The sequence below is a fragment of the Calonectris borealis genome, chromosome 19 (genome assembly GCF_964195595.1).
Source record: "Calonectris borealis chromosome 19, bCalBor7.hap1.2, whole genome shotgun sequence".
Taxonomy (NCBI): domain Eukaryota; kingdom Metazoa; phylum Chordata; class Aves; order Procellariiformes; family Procellariidae; genus Calonectris; species Calonectris borealis.
Window position 1 is genome coordinate 2351754 of NC_134330.1, and position 22337 is coordinate 2374090.

The following is a 22337-nucleotide window of genomic DNA, read 5'->3' on the forward strand; positions in this document are numbered from 1 at the left end:
TGGAGAGAGAAAATGGCAGCTGTTCGCAGCTCAGGCCTTCAATTTTCTTCAGAGTCCAGTCACTCAAGTGTGTAATTACACGGGGGTGCCGGGGAGGCGTTAGGCCTTGTCAAAGAGCTGGTTTGAGGCTTTGCTCGCTGCCTTTGCCAATCAGTGCAGGCAAAAGCCGGCGCAGCACCAGCTACCTGCTTTATTTTGTTGTTGTCATCCTGATTATTTCTTGCTAAAATGGGACTGCAACTTTTTGTCTAGTTTTTCACCTCTGTGCAAGCCGTGCCTTGGAGGCAGAGCCTTGCTGTGTCTTCACGTTGGCCGGCACAATGTCCGTCTGAGGGAGCGAGGGGCGTGCTGGGAGGTAGGGAACGCAGAGAAGCGTCAAAGATTCCTTTTTCCTTCCTGTGTAGCCATTCTTCCCGGCACTGTCAGTTATTTCCACTCACGTAAAGGCCGACATCCCAGTTTGCTAGAACTTAAAGCATGCTGGAGACACGGTGCTGCACGTGGTGGAAGAACAGCCGGGGAGCTAGCCGGTGATGGAGCGCCATTTGTGCGGCCTCTGCCGGCACGGTGCCCGAGGCCTTGCAGCGGGGCGTCTGCCCTCGCTGTGTCGCAGGGACTTCTCAGATCGAGTGGCAGCGGGGCTCGGGAGGGTGACGTGCCTTTGGTCACGCTGTCGTCTATGGCGCAGCGAGGGATTGCTCTGCTGAGTTACGGGTCACGCCGTTGACCAAAAGACCGTCATTCCTCTTTCTTCTGACTCACATTACTCTTCGTGTCTGAGGGACCCCGTGGCACATTTGGTGTAATCATGGTGAAGGCTGTGGCATTTATGGGTTGCCAGGCTATTTATGTGGGATGGTTCCTCCAAGGGCAAACGTCATGTCAAAATGCCTTGATGCTTATGTTGCTGTTATTGATGTATCCCTAGGAATCCATTATTAACAAGGGGCTCTGAGGATGGTTTTAGTAATAGTGTTATGCTGCCATCATTCACCTTTTTTAGCTAGCAGGTGTTTAAGGCAGGATGGGAACTACTTCATCCTTCATATATTTGTTGAAATATAGCGTCATTTGAAGTTGTATGTTCATTTTATGTACTTAACTGACTGTTGTATGCACATCCTAGCCTTAACTGGACATAATCGCATGTGGCCTGGCAGATGTCCTGTGTCCTATTGGATTTTTGTTACCTTGAGCAGTAACATTACAACACCCAGGAACTTGTATTTCAAATATGACGAAGGCAGTTCTTGAATTATTCACTGTGAATTCACACAGTGACCTGGAGTGGATAAATTTACAGAACTTTCTTTGGGAACAATCATTGTCATGTTTGCTGGCCCAAGACTGGTTAGTAGGGGACAATAATCTAATAAGAGTTAGTAGCTTAGATTTTTTTAATAAGAGTAATTTGACTGTGGTCTCCCTCCCTGAGAGGTGGGCACCGTCATTCCTGGAGATGGCATCATGCTTGAGTGGGGTCGGAGAGAAAGGGGTCAAGACCAATGTGGGGGAAAAGCTATTTCGCTTTGGAATTGCATGTAGTATGAGCTGTTATTTGTTAGTCAGTCTATGGGACTTGTATTAGTTGTTTTTTGTTTTTTACTTTATTTTCCCTGGCAGGCTTATCAATCTAACCTGCTGTGCAGAGGTTTCCCTTTTTTCTTTTCTATTTCTTGGATCTTCAAAGGGCCTTTTCTGGACTGTATGTGTTTAAAATCTCTTAAAACTTTCAGGCATCGGCTCTCTTTGCTGTTGCAAATCCCTGTTTCATCTCGCATTTTCCACCTATGATTCATTTACCAAGAGAAAAGCTGTTAAGTGCTGTATAGAAGAAACACATCAGAGGCTCCTAGAGGGTTTCCATCTTTGGGAGTGGGAGGGAAGAGGCTCACAAGCTCGTGTGAGTAGTTGAAGACTGTGGGATTATTCATGGGAATTGAAACTATTTTTGGAGAAATGTGCATGAGAGTGCACCTCCTCTGTTCAGAAAACAAAACAGATTGAAGTCTTTACTGTTTGCATTTTTTTGAATGGCTGAATCCAAAAGAGTTTTGAAACAGCATTACACTGAAAATTATGCTGTTCAGTTTGTTTTATCCAACCAATTTAGACAGTAAGGTAAGCTAGTGAACTTCCTCAGAACCAGGATTCTTTGATCAGAAGGAATATTATGGAGCCAGTCCTGTACTGTGGCAGGAAACGCATTATATCATTTATGGTTTTAGTTAGCTTTGCTTAGCCTTGCAAGCCTCCTCCTTGTTAGAGGAATGACAGGATCTTTTTTTTCTGATGTTGCTGAAGCTGTACAAAGCATGTGGTTGGTTTGTGGTTGGAGTTGTGGGGTTTTTTTGGTTTTGAGGTGTTTTTTTAAGTGGACTTCAGGAGGTTCTCCTGGCAGTTAAATTCTTTCTGTTTGGTCACCTTTCATGGTGAAAGTTTGCTAATCTTTGCATGCGACACAAGGCATTTCACTACAATTAAATGCTCTTTGAATTTTGCATTGCTGCTAGGGGAGACTTCTGATAAAAAGCTGAAACTGCGTAATGGGAAAATGTTTTACTTGAGTCTCTTTGACAAGTCAGTATTTCTCATGTGTTTGCATGCCAAAACGCATGCTACAATTAAGAAAATGGGTGATGGTGCCAGTCCCTTCTTTCCTCTGTAGCTTTATTTATATGCGTAAAATTGTTGAAAACCTAATACTTGTACCCTTGTCAGCACAGAATTACAGAATAATTTAGATAGGGACCTCTAGAGGTGATGTGGTCCAGCACCTGAGTGCACGTGTGTATGTATTTCAGGTTTAAACTCCTTTATAAGAGGGCAGAAGATGGTTTTCCTCTGTTCTAAACATTTTCAGTTCTCTTTATTTTTAGGACCAGCTATGTGGCCGTGACCCCACCTTGACAGATGAGCTGATTAATATTCTGACAGAGCTGACCCAGCTCAGCAAGACAACCAACGCTAAAGTGGCCCTGCGAGCACGGCAGGTAAGGGAGCGTGTTTAGCAATCCAAGCTGATCCCTGCTAGAGAGAGACTGTGCCATTGCGGATCAGATCAATACGGACTGCTCCCACTTGGAGCTCGCTCTTTTGGAAAGTCTATATCTCTTGATGTTTAATTTGATTACTATGCAAATGTGAAGAGGAGATTACTGTGAGCACCGCTTTAACAGTGAAGCTAATTAACCAATGATTAACCATTGTGACAATCTAACAAAGATTGTGGAGGATTCCCAGTCAATGTAAAATTTGAAGTTAAGATTACATTCCTTTGTCCCTGCTCCTCCAAAACATTTTGTCTGGCTCAAATAGGAGTTAATTGAGAGTAGCCTATGGTTTGTGTGATAGAGGAAATTGAAATACATGGTCACTGTGGTTCCTTCCGGCTTTATAATCTGTGAAGCCGGCAAGCACAGGCTGCCTGGAACATGCAGGCAGCTGTACAGTAAACATGCAGGACATGCTATCTGGGTTCATCAGCTACCTTACAATTGCGAATCAGTGTGTTCAGAGAACAGGGAGAGAAATTTTCACAAGAACCAGATGTTCTTTGCAATTGCTAAGGAATTATTGCAAAGAATTATGTTGGTCTTTTGCAGGGTTCCTTCTAGCTTTTCAGTTGCGTTTTGTCAATTTCTTTTTAACCTGAAAATAATTGGAAAAACTCTTGATACCGTCAATTCCAAGAGTCTAGTACAGATAATAATTTGAATGTCAGATATCCACCTGGATATTATTGTGAGCTTCCTCTTTAGCAGTTATTCTGTAGCCAGGAAGGAGTGAGAGGGCATAATCGTTTCACGGTAATGCTAACCCTGTAGTCTGATCACTCCTCTCACTCCACAGTCCCTATCTCCATTCTAAAAGTCTTCAGCAGGAAAGCTGACACTTTGGGGATCTCTCCTTTTATTTCAGAGCTTGACTGGTGAAAATGAATGGGGCGTTTGAAGCTGCTCAGTGACCTTATGTTTCCTTCAGGATTGTATTTGTGTCCTTGAACCATTCAGTTATTGAACCTCTCAGCAGCATGCTGGGGATGGTGCTGCAGTCCTTGTGCATGTCTTTATGTTGCTCTTTCACTTCATTTTCCCCTGCAAGCTGCTTCCCCTTCCTATCTCCGTATCCTTCATGTTGGGCATTTAATACCTGGCACCAGTGTCTCTTGCTTCCTCTGCTCGGAAGCTGTGAAAGGCGGACTCCGTTGCTGGCCTCCCCACAGCTGCTGCCTGCCAGATCTGCTTTCCAATTAACAGCCGGTCAGGCAATCCCCAGGACTAGCAGCTCTGCAGTGCTAAATCACATGCACTGATGGAACTTGATTGAAGCTGTTCCTTTTCTCCATGGGGAATTGCCAATAATACAAACTGAGCAGATACACAAATGAGGCTAGGGAGGGGAGAGAGTTTGCAGCATCACCCAGGTGCCACAGAATTCACAGGAGAAACCAGTCGCCTGTTCTGGGATGGAGCAGACTATTGCTGCCTTGGAGGTAACAGCCTCCTGCCGATGGCCAAGTGTAGCTCCTTTCAGTGACACTCCGCGTGTTTGCTGTTTACCAGGTTCTCATTGCTTCCCATTTGCCATCCTACGAGCTGCGTCACAACCAGGTGGAGTCCATCTTCCTGTCCGCCATTGACATGTATGGACACCAGTTCTGCATTGAGAACTTGCAGGTATCTACCAAACTTCTCTCCTTGTTCCCCTGCTTTCTTCTTACTGATCTTAATGTTTCTGTATTAAATGTCACCTGTAGTCCCAAGGTCCGTGTGGCTTTAAATTGTATTGTTCTGGTTTCTAGCTTCCCCCTTATTTTTGTTTTCATTCCTACATGATATCAGAGTGACCTCATCGCAGTCTACACCTTCCTCAAGGGGGGCAGTGGAGGGGGAGGTGCTGATCTCCTCTCTCTGGTGACCAGCGATAGGACGTGAGGAAATGGGAAGAAGCTGCGTCAGGGGAAGTTCAGATTGGACCTTAGGAAAAGGCTTTTCACTGAGAGGGTGGTCGGTCACTGGAACAGGCTCCCCAGGGGAGTGATCAGGGCACCAAGCCTTCAGAGTTCAAGGAGCGTCTGGATGATGCTCTTAGTCATATGGTTTAGTTTTAGGTAGTCCTGCGAGGAGCAGGGAGTTGGACTTGATGATCCTTATGAGTCCCTTCCAACTTGAGATATTCTATGATTTAATATAAAAAGGTGATACTCCTTGGTGAACAACAGGAAAAGCATGGAAATCAGAACTAGTCAGGCTTGATTTGGGGTTGTTGCTTTTTTGCCTGACCCTGTTTGCAAGACAGGCAGTTCTCTTTTAAAATTCTGCTTAATGTGATCTCTTCTAGAAACTCATTTTGTCTGAGACATCCATCTTTGATGTGCTACCCAACTTTTTCTACCACAGTAACCAGGTGGTAAGAATGGCAGCTTTGGAGGTAAGTTTATTCCCATTGAAAAAATATTTTTAAGTTTTCTACATTTTTTTGTTTGTGTTGGGTTTTTTTTGTTGTTTTGAGCACTGTTACCCTGCAAGATAAAGAGAGCTGTAGGTTGTGTGGAATCTGGCGTACTTGGAGTCTGGCATTTAACAGCATTAATATTCATAATTGACTGAAATTTCAGATTCAAGTTATCTTCTTTGTTTGAAGAAGACTTAGGTGGTTGAAAGATTGAAAGTGAAGCTCCTGTCAGAGAATGTGGTCAGCCTACCCTGTGTGCCTTGTGCTGATGGTTGTATCCTGCCAGACTGGCCTTCCTCAAAGAATAACTTTAAATTCTGGTTGAAATAGAGTTCTATTTAGATATTCATTCGGAGGTATCTGTTTGGGTTTTAATATTTTTGAAGTCTCTGGTGTATTATTTGTCTTCTTTCTTTCTCTCTGCTTCCTTAGCACAGTTAAACTGATCGAGTTTCTCTCTAACCAGGTGTACGTTCGAAGGGCATATATTGCCTATGAGTTAAACAGTGTCCAGCATCGCCAGCTGAAGGATAACACTTGTGTGGTGGAGTTCCAGTTCATGCTACCTACCTCCCATCCGAACAGGTCAGATTGCGTGTTCAGCTGCCTTTGGAATCGGCGGTTTATGAGGGGCTACATCCTATCTTGGCAAAGAAAACTTGCAATAGAATTGGTGGAGAAAGGGAGAGTCCCAGTGCCTCAAATAAGCACAAATTAATTAAGACAAAACCCTACGTTACCCAGTTCCTTCTCCTAAGTTATTTAAAACCTCAGGGGCTGTGGGTAGTAGTTTCTGCAGTTTGGGTTCATTTAAATATGACACAGTTTTCATGTATTTTCTGATTTTTAAGTTCAGATTGTGTAGTAACTTTCCTCTAGAACTCAGTTCTAGCTGAATCCCGAGCCTTCCAAAAGACACAATTCCAGACAGAATAATCAGTTATTGGGAATTTTAATAAAGAACAGTCAAACAGTCTCTGTCCCCTTCCTGCAGCACTCCCCTGCCAGCCCTTTGTAACTGTTTGTGATTGGCTCTACTTTCAAACCTGGCTTTACTGGAGAAGGTGAAATCTGTTCTAGCATGTGCTTTTTTGACTGAGAAGACCAAGATGCATGTATGAATGTATTTTAAATAGAAATGCTAGAGTTGACATACTTTGGTTTTCAGTCAGTATTTTTCAGAATGTATTTCTCGTGACTGCAACCAAAAGCATCAACTATTCGCTGCCCTATCTTATAGGAGAAGGGTCGCATCTCCTAGTGTGTGCTAAGATCATTTAAAAAAAAAACCAACCAAACAAACTTGATTATCAGAACTTCTTCACCATCTGTCAGGTTAGTCAGTTCCCGTGTTTTTTCATTTGCAACAGGAACTCAGGAAGGTACTTTAGACAATGTTTTATTTTTGTCCCAGGCAGCGGAGAGCGTGCTGGAGCCAAGAGGCGCAGTGAGTCTCCGTTGCCACCGGGTGCCACTGTTGATCTGTGCTGGTTTGGCAGTATGGTACCAGTGCTGTTTTTCTCCTTTGTTTCCAAACATCTTTTTCCTTATTTTATTTTTTGGTGGGGCTGGGCAACGGGGTCCAGTCTCGCTTCATTGAGAATCCATCAGTACATTTTATGAAATGGTTTTCAGAATCTGGTTTGCTAGAAATGAATGACTGTCCTCAACAAGCAGCACAAAACACTCATGATACAAATGGGACATGCATTTGGTCTCATCTGTTTCCTACATTTCTAGAATATTTGTAAATAATTGCATACTATTTTTAGTACCTCTTTATAATACTCTCCCCCCTTGCCATTCTTTCTCCATTTCGTCTCTTTGCTGGTCTCAGTTACCTCTGTTGCTTGGGGTTGTTTGGCCTGCCCATGCTGACCACTACTCTATTACTGTGCGCGAGCTTAATTGGACAAGGTTAGCTGGGAGAGGAGAACTGTTACCTGCTTGGGGAACAGCTTCTTTGTCCTGAAATCTCCTCTCCCCTTTACGCTGAATTCGCTGGGGCAATGTTCTGAAGCTCAGTTCTGCTTCTCAACCATTGGCACTGCTGATGGTTGACTGAAAATGCATCGCAGTCCTTGTGCAGAGGCAAGCAGGCTTGGGGACAAATTCACTGCTTGCATAGGCAGGTTCAGTTCCTTTGAGTTGCATCTCCGTCTGTTAGTGATGAATTTGGCTCCTGTTGCTTGATGCAGCTTCTTGCAGTGTATGCCTACTTGTGCGGCTATTGTGTGGCTGGGTGCTGAAGCACAGCCGGTAGCAGGATACTGAGGGTCTTAAGTTAGCACTGAGTGCATAGATTTAAGCTAGCTGTAAAGACAGACCTTATGTTAAGCCCAAGACACAGAAATCTCAAAACTCTGACATTGTCTTTCTTAAGTCTTCTTTGTTGTTTTTGACCATGTTCTATGTCCATCGTATGTTTTTCTGTAGCATCGTATCTTCTGTAGCATGAACTTTTAGACTGAAAAGCTAAAAATGCATTCCAAGGGTAAACCCCAAAGCCAAAATATCCCAGCTGACCAAGCAAAATGTCCCTTGAGGGCTCTGCAGGGTTCGGTCCTGGTGAACCAGAAGTAGATACCAGAGAGCCCTTAAGAGAGCATTCTCTTTTGGACCTGGTGGTGTATGATGCCACACATTTTTCAGCACTTTATCAGATATTTTTAAGCCCTGGTCCCTTTTGTGTCTGATTTCTGTGAACATTTAAGGGCCTGAATTTTACTGGAGCAAGTGTTAATGTAGAGAAAATTGCAAACTGATAATGGTTGCTGTATTTAAATTCTTTGTTATTGTTGTTTAACCCCACTATGCCTTTACTTAATTGTAACAGAAACAATCACAGTCACTACTTCTGATCTGACTAGTCACAGCTAGGCACTCAGACTTTGTATTTTTGGCCGTTGAATGATTGCCATCAACTACCCACAGGAAAGCTTTGCATGGAAGCAGAGAGGAAGGAAAAACCGTTAAATCTGCTAACAGAGTCATAGAAATGCAACCTGCTCCTGATGGGTTTTGTGGGCAGAAACTGTTTTGGGAATTATTTGTTTAATTTAATAGAAAACACCCTGTTGTAAGAATCCCCACTGATCCCGATTGCAAGGGTAAGACATAGGGAGAAAAACTGCTTATAATTGAAACCATAGAGGGGTTTACAGATCAAAACCAGCATTCCTTATTGTCCGGTGCAAGGCAGATGAGGAGTACAGCGTAACCATCTGGTGCCTTTTGCAGTAAATGGAGTTTGCAAGCCCTCTCCAAGCAGAGGGCGTTGCAGTAATCCAATCTGGAGGAAGCGATACAAGGGTATCTACGGGATGCTGATCGCTACATGCTGCAGCAGGGTACTGCAAACAAATGCTTATGTGCAGAGCCCCTTGCATTTGGATAACCTGCCTCTTTCAGTCATCTAGAGTCCTGGTGAGAAAAGATGTGAGAAAGAAATGAACCCTGTTCTGAGCTGTTCTTTGCTTCCCTCTTGTTCAGACTGCCCTGCTGAGATGGGAAGCTGGTGGAATATTGACTGGTGTTTAGAGAGTTCAGCTTCCTTTGTGAGAATGGCAAGCCAGGTGACAGACACTGAAAGGCCTTTCTTAGGTGTTCAGCACATGAAACAGTGCTTGCCTAATCTTAGCTTAAAATCTTCTGTTCAAAGAAACATTGTGTGTCTAGTATAGGGAGAGGGAGAGGGAATTATAGTGCTTTTTCAACAGGAAAAGTTTTTTTTCTAATAATCCCCCTCTCCTCTCCTGCTTTTGAACAGCCTTTCTTATGTCTGAAGCTGTAAGGTTTAAATTAAACTGGGACATTGTCTGCTGTAGCCAGCTTTTGGAGCCTGCTGCAGAATTGTGCTGCTGCACTGCTCCTCCTAAAGCATCCCCTTTTCTCCAGCTCACTGCATTCCCCCAGCCAGGTTGTTCAGCTGCTCTCTTGATCTTTCCTTCCCCAGTAGCAGATGTGCTGGAGGATCAGAAGGGAAGAACTCAGAGGTAAATGTGTTCCCTCTGTCAGATGCTAAGACAATTGCTGACAAGGGTGACTTAGAGATGCTATATATATCTTTTTTGGGGGGTATGGCAATGATACCACAGAGCTCTGCCTTCTGAATACGTTGAGCCTCAAGGGAAATTGAAGTATAACCCAGCCTGTTTTGCTCACTCTGATGCCTTAGCCATGCCTTCCCAATCCATCTGTGCATTGAGCCTTCCTTTTGTCCCATGTGCCACCCCTAACTGCCACACTTGGCCTTGAGATGTCCTGGGGAATCTTGAGTCAGGATATACCATTGGAAGGTGGAAGCGAAGGAAGGTTTTAGCACTGCAGATTAAGACTTTAAGTTTTGATAATTGGCTTAGTTAGCTTTAAAGCAAGTTTTACTTTTGAAACCTGATAGACAAGATGTCTGATACCAGCTAACCCTGGTTGCACTTGGAGTTGGGAATGCATACAACTCAGCAAACATGGACATACAGGCAAATGCCTTTTTTAGACTTGTCTCTGTTGAATTCATTCTTGGGACTGCATCCTGCTGTCTGTGATGCTTCCAAGGATGGAATTCAAGTCTAGTCATTAGTTGCTTTGTATTTCCAAGGGTATCAATATAAATGTCTCAACTGTCTTGTGCTTGGTTTTGTCCAGTATCTCCTCTTTCTGTGCTTGTGGATGTTTGTTGACACCTTACTTGGACTTTGATGTTGCTGATTTCAAGGCTTAAGAGTGCATGATTTCTCCTTTGCTGTCTCTTGATGTTTTATCATCTATGGAGTATTTTGGTTGTTCTTTTTTGTCAGCCTCTTCCTTAGCTTCCTTAGGTAGAAACCATTTTGAAGGCTGAAAGCCAAATTAAATATTTCTGTTTCCAAACAGTGCTTTTTACAGAAGAATAAGAAACCAAAACTCGCTTACACTTACAGCAGTGTTTATAGATTCCTTCCTACTATCATTTTACAATGATATACTCATAAGATTTGAATTTCTGACAAAATGGAAGCGTTTTCTGTGGGCTAAAGTAGTTGCTAAAACAGCCTCTTGCATCAGTCTTTAGATTGCTAGTATTGAATCAGCTGTGCTGCCTTGGACTCTAACCGTATGAGCCTGGAGACCTGAGGGTATAACTCGTAGTGTATCATTAGGTAGCCCGAGGTCCCCTCCTTGTTGCGGGAGACTGGCTGATATCAGGAGGGAGGAGGGGAAAATGATTCCAGGACACCTGTAAATCCCTGCAGTTTCGTGCTGAGGGTTTGATGTTAATTAGACAGCAGGCAGCAGTAATGTGTTGCAGTTCCCTTGGCTTGCCTGTTTCAGAAAGGGCAAAATCTTCCAACAGAGCAAAGAAGGGGCTGTTGAAGGGGCAGCAAACTGAATGGAACGACGATAATTTTATGCAAATTGGACTTCAGTAGCAGATTCAGCTTGGCTGAATCACAGAGGGAGCAGAAGAATAAGGAAAGAAAGAGGGAGAGGAAAAACCCAATCAAAATGTATGGTTTGAGGCATGTTTCACAGCCTTCTGTTTAGATTCTTCTACAGAAATGAAGAAACATAAGAGGAATGCCACTGGTCACAGCCAGTGGAATTGCTCTTTCTCCTGTGGTACTGCTGTTAATAACTACAAGTGGGTTATTCAGCCGACCTCTGCTGATTCCGCTTTGCTGCCTGATTTCAAAAGCTTTACCCTGCGCTGGCACTCAATCACTGCTTGATATAACCAGTGGTGCTTTGCATGCATTGCCATCATTTTCATAGGGGAGTGCTCTTGTTTAAAAAAAGGAAAGGGAGGGGCAATGGGAAACAAATCCAGATTCAACCAGGAGGTGCAGGGGGGAGCTAAGGGGATTTTTGTTTGCTTGCGCAGAAGGAGTAATTGTAGCAGTAGAGCTTGCATCGGTATAGAGCAGATTCCTAGTGAGATCAGCTTCCCCGGTCAAGAAGGGCCTTTTTAAAAGGTCAAAAGAGACAGGGAGAAGGGCTGGGGCTGGTGTGGTGAGAAGGTTTCTGATCCTGTGATCAGCTACGCGGAGTTGGCTGTGGTGAACACTGCCGGCGCGTGCTCCATCAGCTGTGCCTTTATTCAGCTCCCAGAACCGTGGTGCTGCTCGTTGCACTGATGTTGCCATAAGGCCGAGCAGGCTGGCTTGCGGCTGATGTTTTATTTGTCAGAGCTGCAGAGGTGTAGCTCAGTGAGTGGAATGCATTTTCACAAGCCTGATTGTGCTGCAAATATCAAACCTTTACCTCTTAGTGCATTTCCGTGGCAAGTGACAATCCAGCTCCTGATGCAAAAAAGCTCTCCACAGCTATGATGACCTGTAGGTACAAAGCCAGCCCCATAGTGTGCAGCTTGAAGACCATTCCTCCGTTCTTTTCTGAGATCTCCAGCCACTGGGTCTTCTGTTTTCCTCATTGTGATTCTTACCATAATCTCTTCAGCTCCGTACTGAGTGGCTTGAGAACAGCTCCTGGGGCAAGGCGACAGGGTGCCTTTTTTGAGACGGGGAGGAAGATTTGTTACGCTGTTTTTTTTTCTATCTGTTTTCCGAAAGCCTTCCAGGGACGGCTATACGAGTGTACCAGGTGTAGGAACTGCCAGTCCTCTCCAGACTATTTTTTCCACCTGAAGTAGATCACATGCAGCTTCCCACCATTTGCCAAGCAAAAAAAAAAAGTCTCAACCCCCTGAGGCCTCATGGCCCTTTCGGTCCTAACCACAGGCTCTACAGCACAATGTCTCTCCCTACTGCCTCCAAATGAAATTAAATACTTGTATTATTTACCATTGAACAGATACGTCTTTAGGCCATTTTGTGCTTTCTCCTGTGTGTCTTAAGGAGATCATGGGAACTTTTCGTGCCTCTACCAGTAATGCACCAAACATACAACCTTGTAGGGAATATGACTCTGCTGTGGTAAAACCAGTTTGAGAACAGGACCAGGTGCAGTCAGTGTATTTAGCAGTGTGACCATGGAAACACACTGATCAATAAGTACCGACACTTTATGCCCAGTAACTTGGGGTCTTACCTATGGTCAAGGATGTTAAGAAAGTCTGTGGTTTGATCTCCTACAGGTTTCTGCAGGGAAGGGGAGAGTGAATGTCCAGTTACATGCTCCCTGAAGCTTTGCTTTCAATCTTTTAATGTTTGCTAATCTCTTTGCACAAGCCTCCTGTGTGCGTGGGTTTTTTTTCAATTTAATCTTTACTATTTTGAATGTCAGGTCACAGCAATTTCTACATCTTGCATGGAGCAATGTGCTGCCTTATGCTTTCATGAATGTAGCTAGGATGGGCTAGACTGTGCTGTTCTTATGCTGCTATGAAAATGTGCCCCTTGCCTTCTTTCTGTCTTATGTGCATCACTAAGCCCCAGTCTGCATGCAAAAATGTGAAGAGTTGGACTGATGTTACAAAAGGAACTGTAAAATTTTCCTAAAATTAGCCTTAAGTTCTGCTTGTTCTTTTTGGTATTCAAGGCCTTGAATGCTGAAAATGCAAAGTATTACGTGGTGTTTATGTGTCTGTTTGCTTTATTACTACATTGTTGTGGGAGCCAGTGCGTGGGCTGCTGCTTAGCGTAGAGGTTTGGCGATGAGGATTTGGCTTGTTTTCCTGAACCTGTTGCAATCTTCCCTGTGATATGGTCATTTTTTGCATCTGTGCTGTTTGCCGTTCTGTCAGGGAGTGCAAACTCCCTGCTCTGATCTTGCTTGTGAAGCTCACTTGGTGTATGCAAAGGGCTTGAAGTGGGTACGGTAAAAGATGTATAGAAATGGAGGGTACCTTCCCATACAACATGTTTTCCTGGGGTGTATTATTTGCATGTTATGTGCATGGTCTGTGCTCATTCCCATGGCAGCCGTGGCAAGCGAAGTCAGGTGGTGGGTGCCTTCTCAGGGTCAATGAAATTGAATTCTGCCTGATACCGGATGGTTGACAAATTTTGGTTTAGTAATTTGTAAACTTGTTGCTGGTCTGTGTATCAGCTCGATAATAGTTCTTTATTATGGCTTTCACTAACCAATCTCTAACTAACTGTGGTTGTTTGATTACAGAGGGAACATCCCCACGCTAAACAGGTATGGTACCTCTTTTAAAATTTGAAAAGACAGACTAGAAAGAAGTAGCCTAATACGTAATGTTTTAACATGTTTTGTTTTAGTGCCCTTATCTTTACTTGGGAAGCTCTCAAACGTAACTCTTCTTTTTCCTTCGCTTTTCCTCTCCCTTTGTCTAAAACATGTTTTCAGCTTTTCTTTACACTTTAAAAAAGCTTTGCATGCAGCAATCTTTAAAATTAAATTTGCCAGATGACTCAGCTCATCTGCAGTTTGGTACACAGCAAACTTCTAGCAGCATGCTGTTTCTAGGGTCTCTTTTTTGGAACTGGGTTCCCAGCTGTTGACCCTCTGGTAGGGTGTCACAGTGAAACAGGCAGTTACTCCTAGCCGATAGCATACCTGTTGCTACTCTGGTTTCTTGCAACTAGCTTAGAATTTGTCGAGGCTGTTTCACCTCCCTCACACCATAGATGAATCTACATCTCAAATAGCTGACAGCATGTTTTGTTGTGTTTTGGACACTAATTTTTCCTCCCATGTCTCAGTTGAAAAGTATTTCTTGTTTTAAATAATACATGAAAAATGTCTGCTGTCTTTTTGTTTAGTTACTGTTCTGTGGTATTTTTTGTATTAGTTGTAAGAAATGTACACCAAGGCATGTCCTGAAAAATTTTTCTCTTTCAAAATGTGAATACCTATTATTTATTACTGCTTACAAGCCTATTTAGGGAAAAATAGTAAAAATGGGCTTGAAAGTCCCATGCCTCTTAATCAGAGATAAATTACAGAAACATAGAGAGACTTTAAACATGGAGAGCTATTAATCAAACTGATGATACTTTAGACTTGTTAACAGTGTACGTAGGACCATATCACAATGGTTTTCTGTACCTGGAAGGAAAGAAATCGTAGTAAAGCTGGTAAGTAGCAGTGTCAGCAGTCCACAGTTTGGTCCTGAGTCTGTGTGGCTGGCAGCAGTGCCGTAGGCAGCGTGGCTGGGCCCCTGGTTTGCCTGCTGTGCCACTGGCGTCTGATCCAGCTCGGCAGTTGAGCATCTTTTTGACTTTACAAGTTGTAAGTCAAGCATGTGCTGTGCTGAATCAGCGCCCTGATTTTTTTTCCCATTGCCTTCTGCCTCCTGTCGTGGCACCAGTTGGGGAGGACGGAAACTTAACTTCGTTAATGTCTTCCTGAGCCCCGGGGAGAGCGAAGCAAGTGAGAGTGTGTTGCTGTGTCGCAGAGCACTGCCGTGTGCCAGCTCGGCATTTCTGTCTCTTCAGAGCAAGCTTGAAGCTCTCACCATGTTGCAGGAAGCTTTTGAAGTAGGTCCCTCAATGAATTAAGATGACGCTGTAACACAGTTCAGAAATCAGAAATAATTATTGCAGAGAGGGCAAAACCCAATTCTAGTAGCTAGGGAAAGACGTCTAGTTAGTTGTATGCTTTTTGTTCACTGTGTGAGAGACTTCCTCTGCTAGTCTTGACCGTAACATTGTGGATCTTTAAAAAAACCATAAAAATCACAGCCCAAACCCCAAAATAACACAAACTATTTCACAGCTGGTGTGTGCTGCCATAGCAGTTGAACTGTACGAGAACTCAGTGATATTTTAATATATTCAGGATCTTGCCCTCTGCCAGGAAGGAATGCTGACCTTTAGTGAACGGTGCTCCTGCTTTAAATAGAAGTCTCTTACTCAGTGCCTTCCTCTGAGCTTGTGTAAATCTGTTCCAGTCCTTCTCACTTAAATAAGGAATTGGTCCTGTATGAGTGATGTGTGTACTGCAGTGAAGCTCAGTGCTTGAACAGCAGACATCAGGCATGAGTATGACAGTAGTAAGGGTCTGGAGCTCTGCCTTCCTTGCTCCTTAAGATAGATGTGATCTGGGGCCAACTGCTTGTATTTAGCAGCTGCTACCTTTTAGCAGTCAAAATTGAGCAAAATAAATGAGTAGGGGGAGTTGCAATGTTTTTAAAGTATGGATTAAATTAGATGGAGAAGCATGTTAATTTGGTCAGCAGTTAAAGTGGAAGGCACTGCAACAGGACTTTATTTAGGGTAGGAATACTAGTGTAAGACTATAGAAAACCCCGTTTCTAGTATAGGATTTTAGAGAGGTCACTGTACCCCACTGGATTTGAGGAGTGTAAATTATAGTATGACCAGAAAAATTGTGGAAGCAATAAGATAATACAGCTTGGTACACTTCGACTTAATTTGTAAAAAATTTACTAAATCTTTAAAGCGTCAAAGCTTAGAATTATTATTGTTTATCTCAGTATTCCACCTGTAAAGCAAAACATACATACAGGAGGAAAAATACGTTCAGCTTTTCATAGTCATTATTCACCTGTCATCTCAAGAAGCTCCTTAAGAAATACTTGTTTTAAAGGGTTATAACATTATTTCCTAACTTCTTAAACTATTCCTGTATATTGGGACAACATCCAGGTAAGGGCGTTAATGGCACCAGAGGCGTGCCAACATCACAGGGACTTTGGAGAAGACAGCACAGCAGGTCTGGTGTGCTGAAGAATCTAACAAATCATGCAACAGTTATATTGGATGCCACGCTTCAAATGGTCAAAATATACGCACATGCACAAATCTTTTTCCAGTGATATTCTTTTCTCCCTTGTCCCTACTAACTGTGATCTTATTGAATTGCCATTTAGAATGTCCTTCTCTTCCAACCTCAATCACTACGGAATGGTCCATGTAGCTAGTGTGAGTGATGTACTGCTAGACAATTCATTCACTCCACCGTGCCAGCGGATGGGTGGAATGGTCTCCTTCCGCACATTTGAAGATTTTGTCAGGTATGTGGGGAAGGGTGACGATTGTTTGTGTTGCCAGCTTCCTAGGTGGGCCCAAATGGAACTGGACAAAATCTTTGCCTTGTCTAGAGTCAGGTTTAAACTGGTCCTGAGCTTGTTTGCTAAGTTTCTGGAGTTTCAGGTGGAAGTTTGTTTGGATCCCCTTGTCTGTCTCCTTGAAATAACTTTAAGTTTTAGACTGCTGTAAGAGCAGTTTGCAGCCAGAAGGATCAGCATCTTGAATTTCTGCTGATTGAAGATCATTTGCAAATGTGCTGATTTCTTCTAATGCTCTTGTTCATGCGTATATATGTGGGAGGATGTGTTCTTTATGCTTTCAACCGTCTGGGGGTAGGCAAAAAAACCCCAGCAGAGCCCACAGCAGTCGTGAGGGCCTGCAACCATAAGATCTCTGACAGATGTTAGAAGATCCAGGCTCTGCTTTGGTTTGAGGGGTGGAGGAGGTATTGCCTCCTCGCCTTTTGAGTTTCAGTCCTGCAAAGGGAAGGAGCCCTTTTCTCTCCCTCCCCTCCTTAGCAACATGATTTTTGGATTTTAGTGCTATATGCTTTCAGTGGGCTAACAGCAGTGTGTTGATGACTAATACTTCTCTGGTGTATTTCAGAATCTTTGATGAAGTGATGGGTTGCTTCTGCGACTCTCCTCCCCAGAGCCCAACCTTCCCCGAAGCTGGCCATGCTTCCTTGTATGATGAAGACAAGGTACAGTAGTTTTTTCTCTTGAGGTTGCTCTCAGGTTGGAAATAGAAGGCGTGCCGAATGCCGCAGTGACTGCAGGCTAGATACTTTTCACTAGTTGGAGTGCTGGAAGCAGAAGTTAAGAGCTTTATGTATTTATGTATGTGATTTGTTGCTTGTTTCACAGCAGGTGATTCAAAGTAGGTGGCCATTTTCTGACTCTGTTCTAAAACTATGTCTAAGTCTCTTACTCTCCATGTAAATTTAGTTTGTAGCTTTTAACATCAACAGAATTACTGGATCCACAGCAGTGTAACTGAGGGTTTAGACCCACAATTAAGTTTCCAGACCTTCTCTGTGCATTGGGGTGTTCATCTGCATATTCAACTGCCTTTACCTTAAGTCTGACTTGCCTTGTTTTCTGTCTTACACCCTTCCTAGTCACATTACATTCTGATTCTTCCCTCTCTTCTACCTCTTAGAACTGTTTTTAGGAGAAAAAGATGAGAGGAACCCCTCAATTTTTGCATTGGTGCAGAGGAAGCAGATGGTTTATAATCCTTAGTGACAGAAGACCAGTTTCCCTTAGAGACACAGGTAGCTCCTCCAGTGCGCTGTCCTGCCCCCCGCAACAGCGGGAAGCTCTGTTGGAATACAGTCTGTGTCCAGAATAGGACTTGGTTTTAAACTGATCCATTGATCTTGATGTGTGCAAGTACTGTAGCCTTGTTCCAGAATATTGCTGTCAACCTTAATGTCCTCAGATCTCTCTCTTTACCTCCCCCTCACCTCACCAAGGATAATTTCCTGTTCATACTCAGTTTTTCAGAGTTAACCGCAGGCTCTTAAATGCTAAATTTGTCATTTCTCCGAGTTCTTATGTTACTGATGCTTCCACATTATTTCATTTTGTTGTAGATGTGAAAACACACATTGTTTTGCTCCTACACTTTGAATTTGCTTAATTTCATTACCTTTCTTGACGGCAAAGTCCTCTCGTGTCCTGCCTGTACTGCATCTTGTAAAGAGAGGACCTGACCCTGCATTCTTTCTGCATCCAAATGAAGCACACTTGAGTTAGCCAAGTCAGATGTGACCGTCAGAATTGGATTCTCCAAATGAAGCTCCTGTTTGCTGTTTGTGGACATTAACTCTTACTTCAAATTGCAAATTTGTGAGGCTGCTTGGTCAAGGATTTCCCTCATAGTTTTCCTTGGTTTACAGCATGCTCTGTTGAGGTCATTTTTCCCTAGGGCATCTGTATTTCAGAGTTATATTTAGGGAGCCTCTTTTGAGAACTCACAGGTGTTAAATTGCTAACTATTTATTTATGGGGAATGTCTCCTTTAAATTGCAGACTGCCCGCGAGGAGCCCATTCACATTCTTAATGTTGCTATTAAAACAGACAGTGACGTTGATGATGATGGGCTGGCAGCCATGTTCAGAGAGTTCACGCAAAGCAAGGTAAGTTGCCTTGATTCTCACTGTGGAACTGTGTGATTGTGCACGAAGTTCTGTCTGCTTTGCGAAAAGTCGGTATGTGCCTCAGTTTTTTGTTTGATTCTTTGTTTCAAAACAAGTAAATGCAACAGTTACATCCTTAATTTATCCCACCTAAAACCTTACCACTTCTTTGACTGGATGTAGCTGCACCTTTCTGAAGCCTCCAGGTCATTGTTTCTCTTTGCAGTGCATTCTAATCCACCAGGTCAGGACTACTTCCCTTTAATTTTTGATAGGGCAAAAGACCTTTAAGGTTTTAAACGCATCAGGTGAATCTTCATTATCTATCTCCAGATGCTCTGAAAAAATGTGCTGTATCCCTCTCCCTCGTGGTAAAGTTGTTATATGAGTTACAGAGGCATGGAAAGTGACATTAAAATGGCCTATATTCCCTGTATCACGACAGTCTTAATGCAATTAAGATTTGTTCTCCTTGTTGTTGACATACTGGAGCATCCACCTCGTATGATATTTCTGGCACAAGGTGGAATGCTGTGGTATGTTCTGTTGCTCCTTCATAAGTATGGGATACACTTTACAGTACCAAATGTTAGTCCCGTGGTCAGTTGTGAGACAGCATGGGCTGGGGATAACCTCCTCGTGTCCACTCTGCCCTCTGGTGTCTGCCTGCACTTGCTTTTCTGGTGTGAAGAGCTCCTCAACTGGCTTGTGGATGTGAACAGCCCATCAGGCACTGCTGCATCTGTGGCACTACCTGCAACGACTGTGGGAGGACTGAGCGAGTACTTTCTAACTTCACTTCCCAGAGTGGGAGGTCGTAATACATTCTGCAGAAATGAGGGGTTCCAAAATGGGGCTGGTATCCACGCGACTTCAGCAGCTTCCTGTCTCTTTAAGCAAAGAAAATAATCAAATATAAAAATTAAAACTAGTTCTGCTTTTCATCTGCTTGATCATGCTCCAGGCGTTTTATGGGAGGGGATAAAAGGAAAGAAATAAAAAAAAAAATTCCAAACCACATTAAACTATCAAATAGGTTGATCCAAATTGTCCAAATAATCTTCTAGTCCCAGCATGTTGTGTGTGTTTTTTTTAATAGAAATTAGGATCATATACTTGTAAATGACTTGTGGAGGAGATTGAGGCAGTCAGTGTAAATGGAGTTTCTCCAGGTGCTGATGGCTAATCGCTCCGTAATAGCTGTGGACTTGCTGTGAGACCCACATTATTACAATGTAATCAGAATCCTGTTGCTATGCTGTTATTGTCTGCCACTTGTGGAATTTTAAAAGCAATAACAATTTTTGCTTTTTAAATCACGGCATTATTAAAGTTATTTTCTTCCTCTTGCCATGAATATAGTCACTGATGCTCATTTTCAAAGGGCTTAACCTTAGTAAAACATTTCAGTCTGTGCTGAAAGAGGTTGTTTTGTTCCTGGTCTAGCTGAGTTCTTGTTTCTTTTTTGTTCTTTTTTTTTTCTTTGCTTTTAAATTGGAAAAAGGAGGAGAAAGGAAAAAGTTTTAGAAAGAGGAGCAGAATTATGAGAGATTAACACTTCAAAAGGTGTGGCAAATACTGATGGCAGCACTCATTTGAAATGTGGCTTAGTGGAATTTGATAAAGAAGGAAGCAAAATGGATATTCTTTCATGTATTTGAAAAAACTAAGTAAAATCTGTCATTTATCACCTTTGCAATATTGACACATCTGTCCTTTGGTCTGGGTTGTCTGTGTGCTTATTGTGCCAAAGTCAAGTATGTGCTACATGCTTCCTTGGGTTAGTTCCTTTAAAACTCATTTTCCATCATTTTCCATGGCCTTACCATGTCTATGCTGTGCTCCCTTCAAAAAGTAATCTTTGCAACAAAGACCAACTTACTTTGGCAAATGAACAAGAATCTTTCCTGCAAGATTTGTATATGACTCTCCTGCTTTACTTGTTAGCAAGGCTCAGCTGGAATACTATGTTCTTGTGGTTTGGTTACTTACCTCTTCACATTTAATGTATTTGCTTATGTGTGCCATTAGATGATCATCAGATGAGAAACCTTAGCTATGAGTATAGACTGAAGTAGAGCTTTTTCAGTTCATAGAAGATTTTGACACACTTCTGAAGTGTTCTTTTTCTGTTAATCCAGTCACCTGATTCCATCCTTGCCTTTTTACAGAAATCAGTCCTGATTGAACATGGGATTCGGAGACTGACTTTCCTGGTAGCACAAAAGGTATTTTGATATTTCTCAGGCTGCTCAGAATTCTTTGGTTTCTAGCTCATAATAGCATTGACATTTGATGTGTTTTTTTTCCAGATTAAATGCTGTATTAACTATATTTAGTTCTCTATTCACTATTTTTGTTCTCTAAAATTTGAGATGGTTTTGATGCATTCGCTTAAGAAAATTAATTTACAATTGTAAACAATCTTGGCACCTCTTGTATTCTTGAATTAATTAATTGTTGATTTTCATCCTAATTGCTAGCTTTCTTCTGCTTTTTTTTTCTTGTCTTCCTGTGTTTGTATGTTTCGTTTGTAAGGACTTCAGGAAACAGGTCAACTATGAGGTGGATCAGAGATTTCATGTAAGTAAAAAGGGCCTAGAACACGGTGGTATTCTTGACCTGAGGCCAGGAGACACGTAAGTGACTCTAGGCTTTTCATTTGGTTCTTAGTCAGGCATTTAATGCCGCCATTGGTGTCAGAGTTAAGTGAAGCATTTAGACAAACATCTACCTTCAAGTACAGGAGTGGGCCTTTTGCATTCAGTGGGGCCATTCACACGCTAAAGTCTCTCTTGTTACCTGGCTGAGCTCATGACTGCCACGTTAATAAAGACCTTGTTTGTTTCAGTATTGTTTTGTATTCTAAACTGTAATTATACAATTAAATTTTTGTATTTCTTATGTAGTGTGGTGATTTCTTCAGGCTTCTTACTGATTTTAAAATAACTTAGAGGAGTAATTGAAGTGACTTGCTAAATTTCACATAATGGCTTAGTGATGTGGAAAATGTTTGATGCTCTTACTGCTAAGAATTATGTCTTTCCCCAGGGCTTGGGCATCAGTGAGGGCTAGTTTGGCCCTGTTTTCAAGGTGGCGATGTAAGGCATAAACCAGATTTTTATCCCTTGTGTATCTACTTTACAACTCTGGAAGTTACTAGGAGCCTTGAAAGTGCAAGAAATTCATCCTGTGCCCAACACACCTGGTTTAGCAAGCTTTACAAAACGAAAACTAGTTTACAAATCACCAAAAATAGTGTTTGAACAAACGTGGGTATCACCACATGGGAGTCGCTGTCCACAGAACAGGTACAGATATGTATCAATCAATGGCTTATGTAGGAAACTGGACTCTTTGGAGAGGTGTTGGGACCTTAAGAAAGTCCAGGCTTTGGATTTAAAAAAAGGAAGTTTTAGAGAACTGAATTGATATTTGGGGAATGAAAACTAAGAGTCTATGAATAAGCACTGTAGCATGTGTCAGTGGTCAGAAAGGAGACAAAAAATAAAAGGAGTCATCGCAAAAAGTTTTCCCTGAGCTGCCATTTAGAGCGATGGACTGTTAGGATGCTCCTAGTTCCTAAGCCAGAGGAGGCAGCATGGTATGTCATCTGTTTGCAAAGTTTGTAGAGTACCTCTGGGATCTTTTGTGAGTGTCAGTCTTTATTACTATCTCCTATTCTATTCTGTTTATTACCGGGCCAACTATTAGCTTAGCCAGGGCCTGGGCTTGGGTTTGTTTTTGTTTTAATTACAGTCTATATAATTAATTCCCAGCATGTTGAGGTAATAGAGAGTTGCTCCAGCAAGCTTCCAATTTCCTCATCTCATTAGGT

General features: G+C 42.6%; 1 protein-coding gene across 1 annotated transcript in view; it reads left to right on the forward strand.

Annotated features, from left to right (window-relative positions):
* The window catches only part of ACACA (acetyl-CoA carboxylase alpha), a 136181-nt gene that overhangs the window by 41731 nt on the left and 72113 nt on the right, over positions 1-22337 (forward strand). The window contains 10 exon segments of the mRNA XM_075168367.1: positions 2880-2993; positions 4566-4679; positions 5344-5433; positions 5924-6042; positions 13513-13536; positions 16196-16339; positions 16962-17058; positions 18392-18499; positions 20671-20727; positions 21038-21082. Coding sequence (XP_075024468.1) covers positions 2880-2993; positions 4566-4679; positions 5344-5433; positions 5924-6042; positions 13513-13536; positions 16196-16339; positions 16962-17058; positions 18392-18499; positions 20671-20727; positions 21038-21082 — 912 coding nt within the window.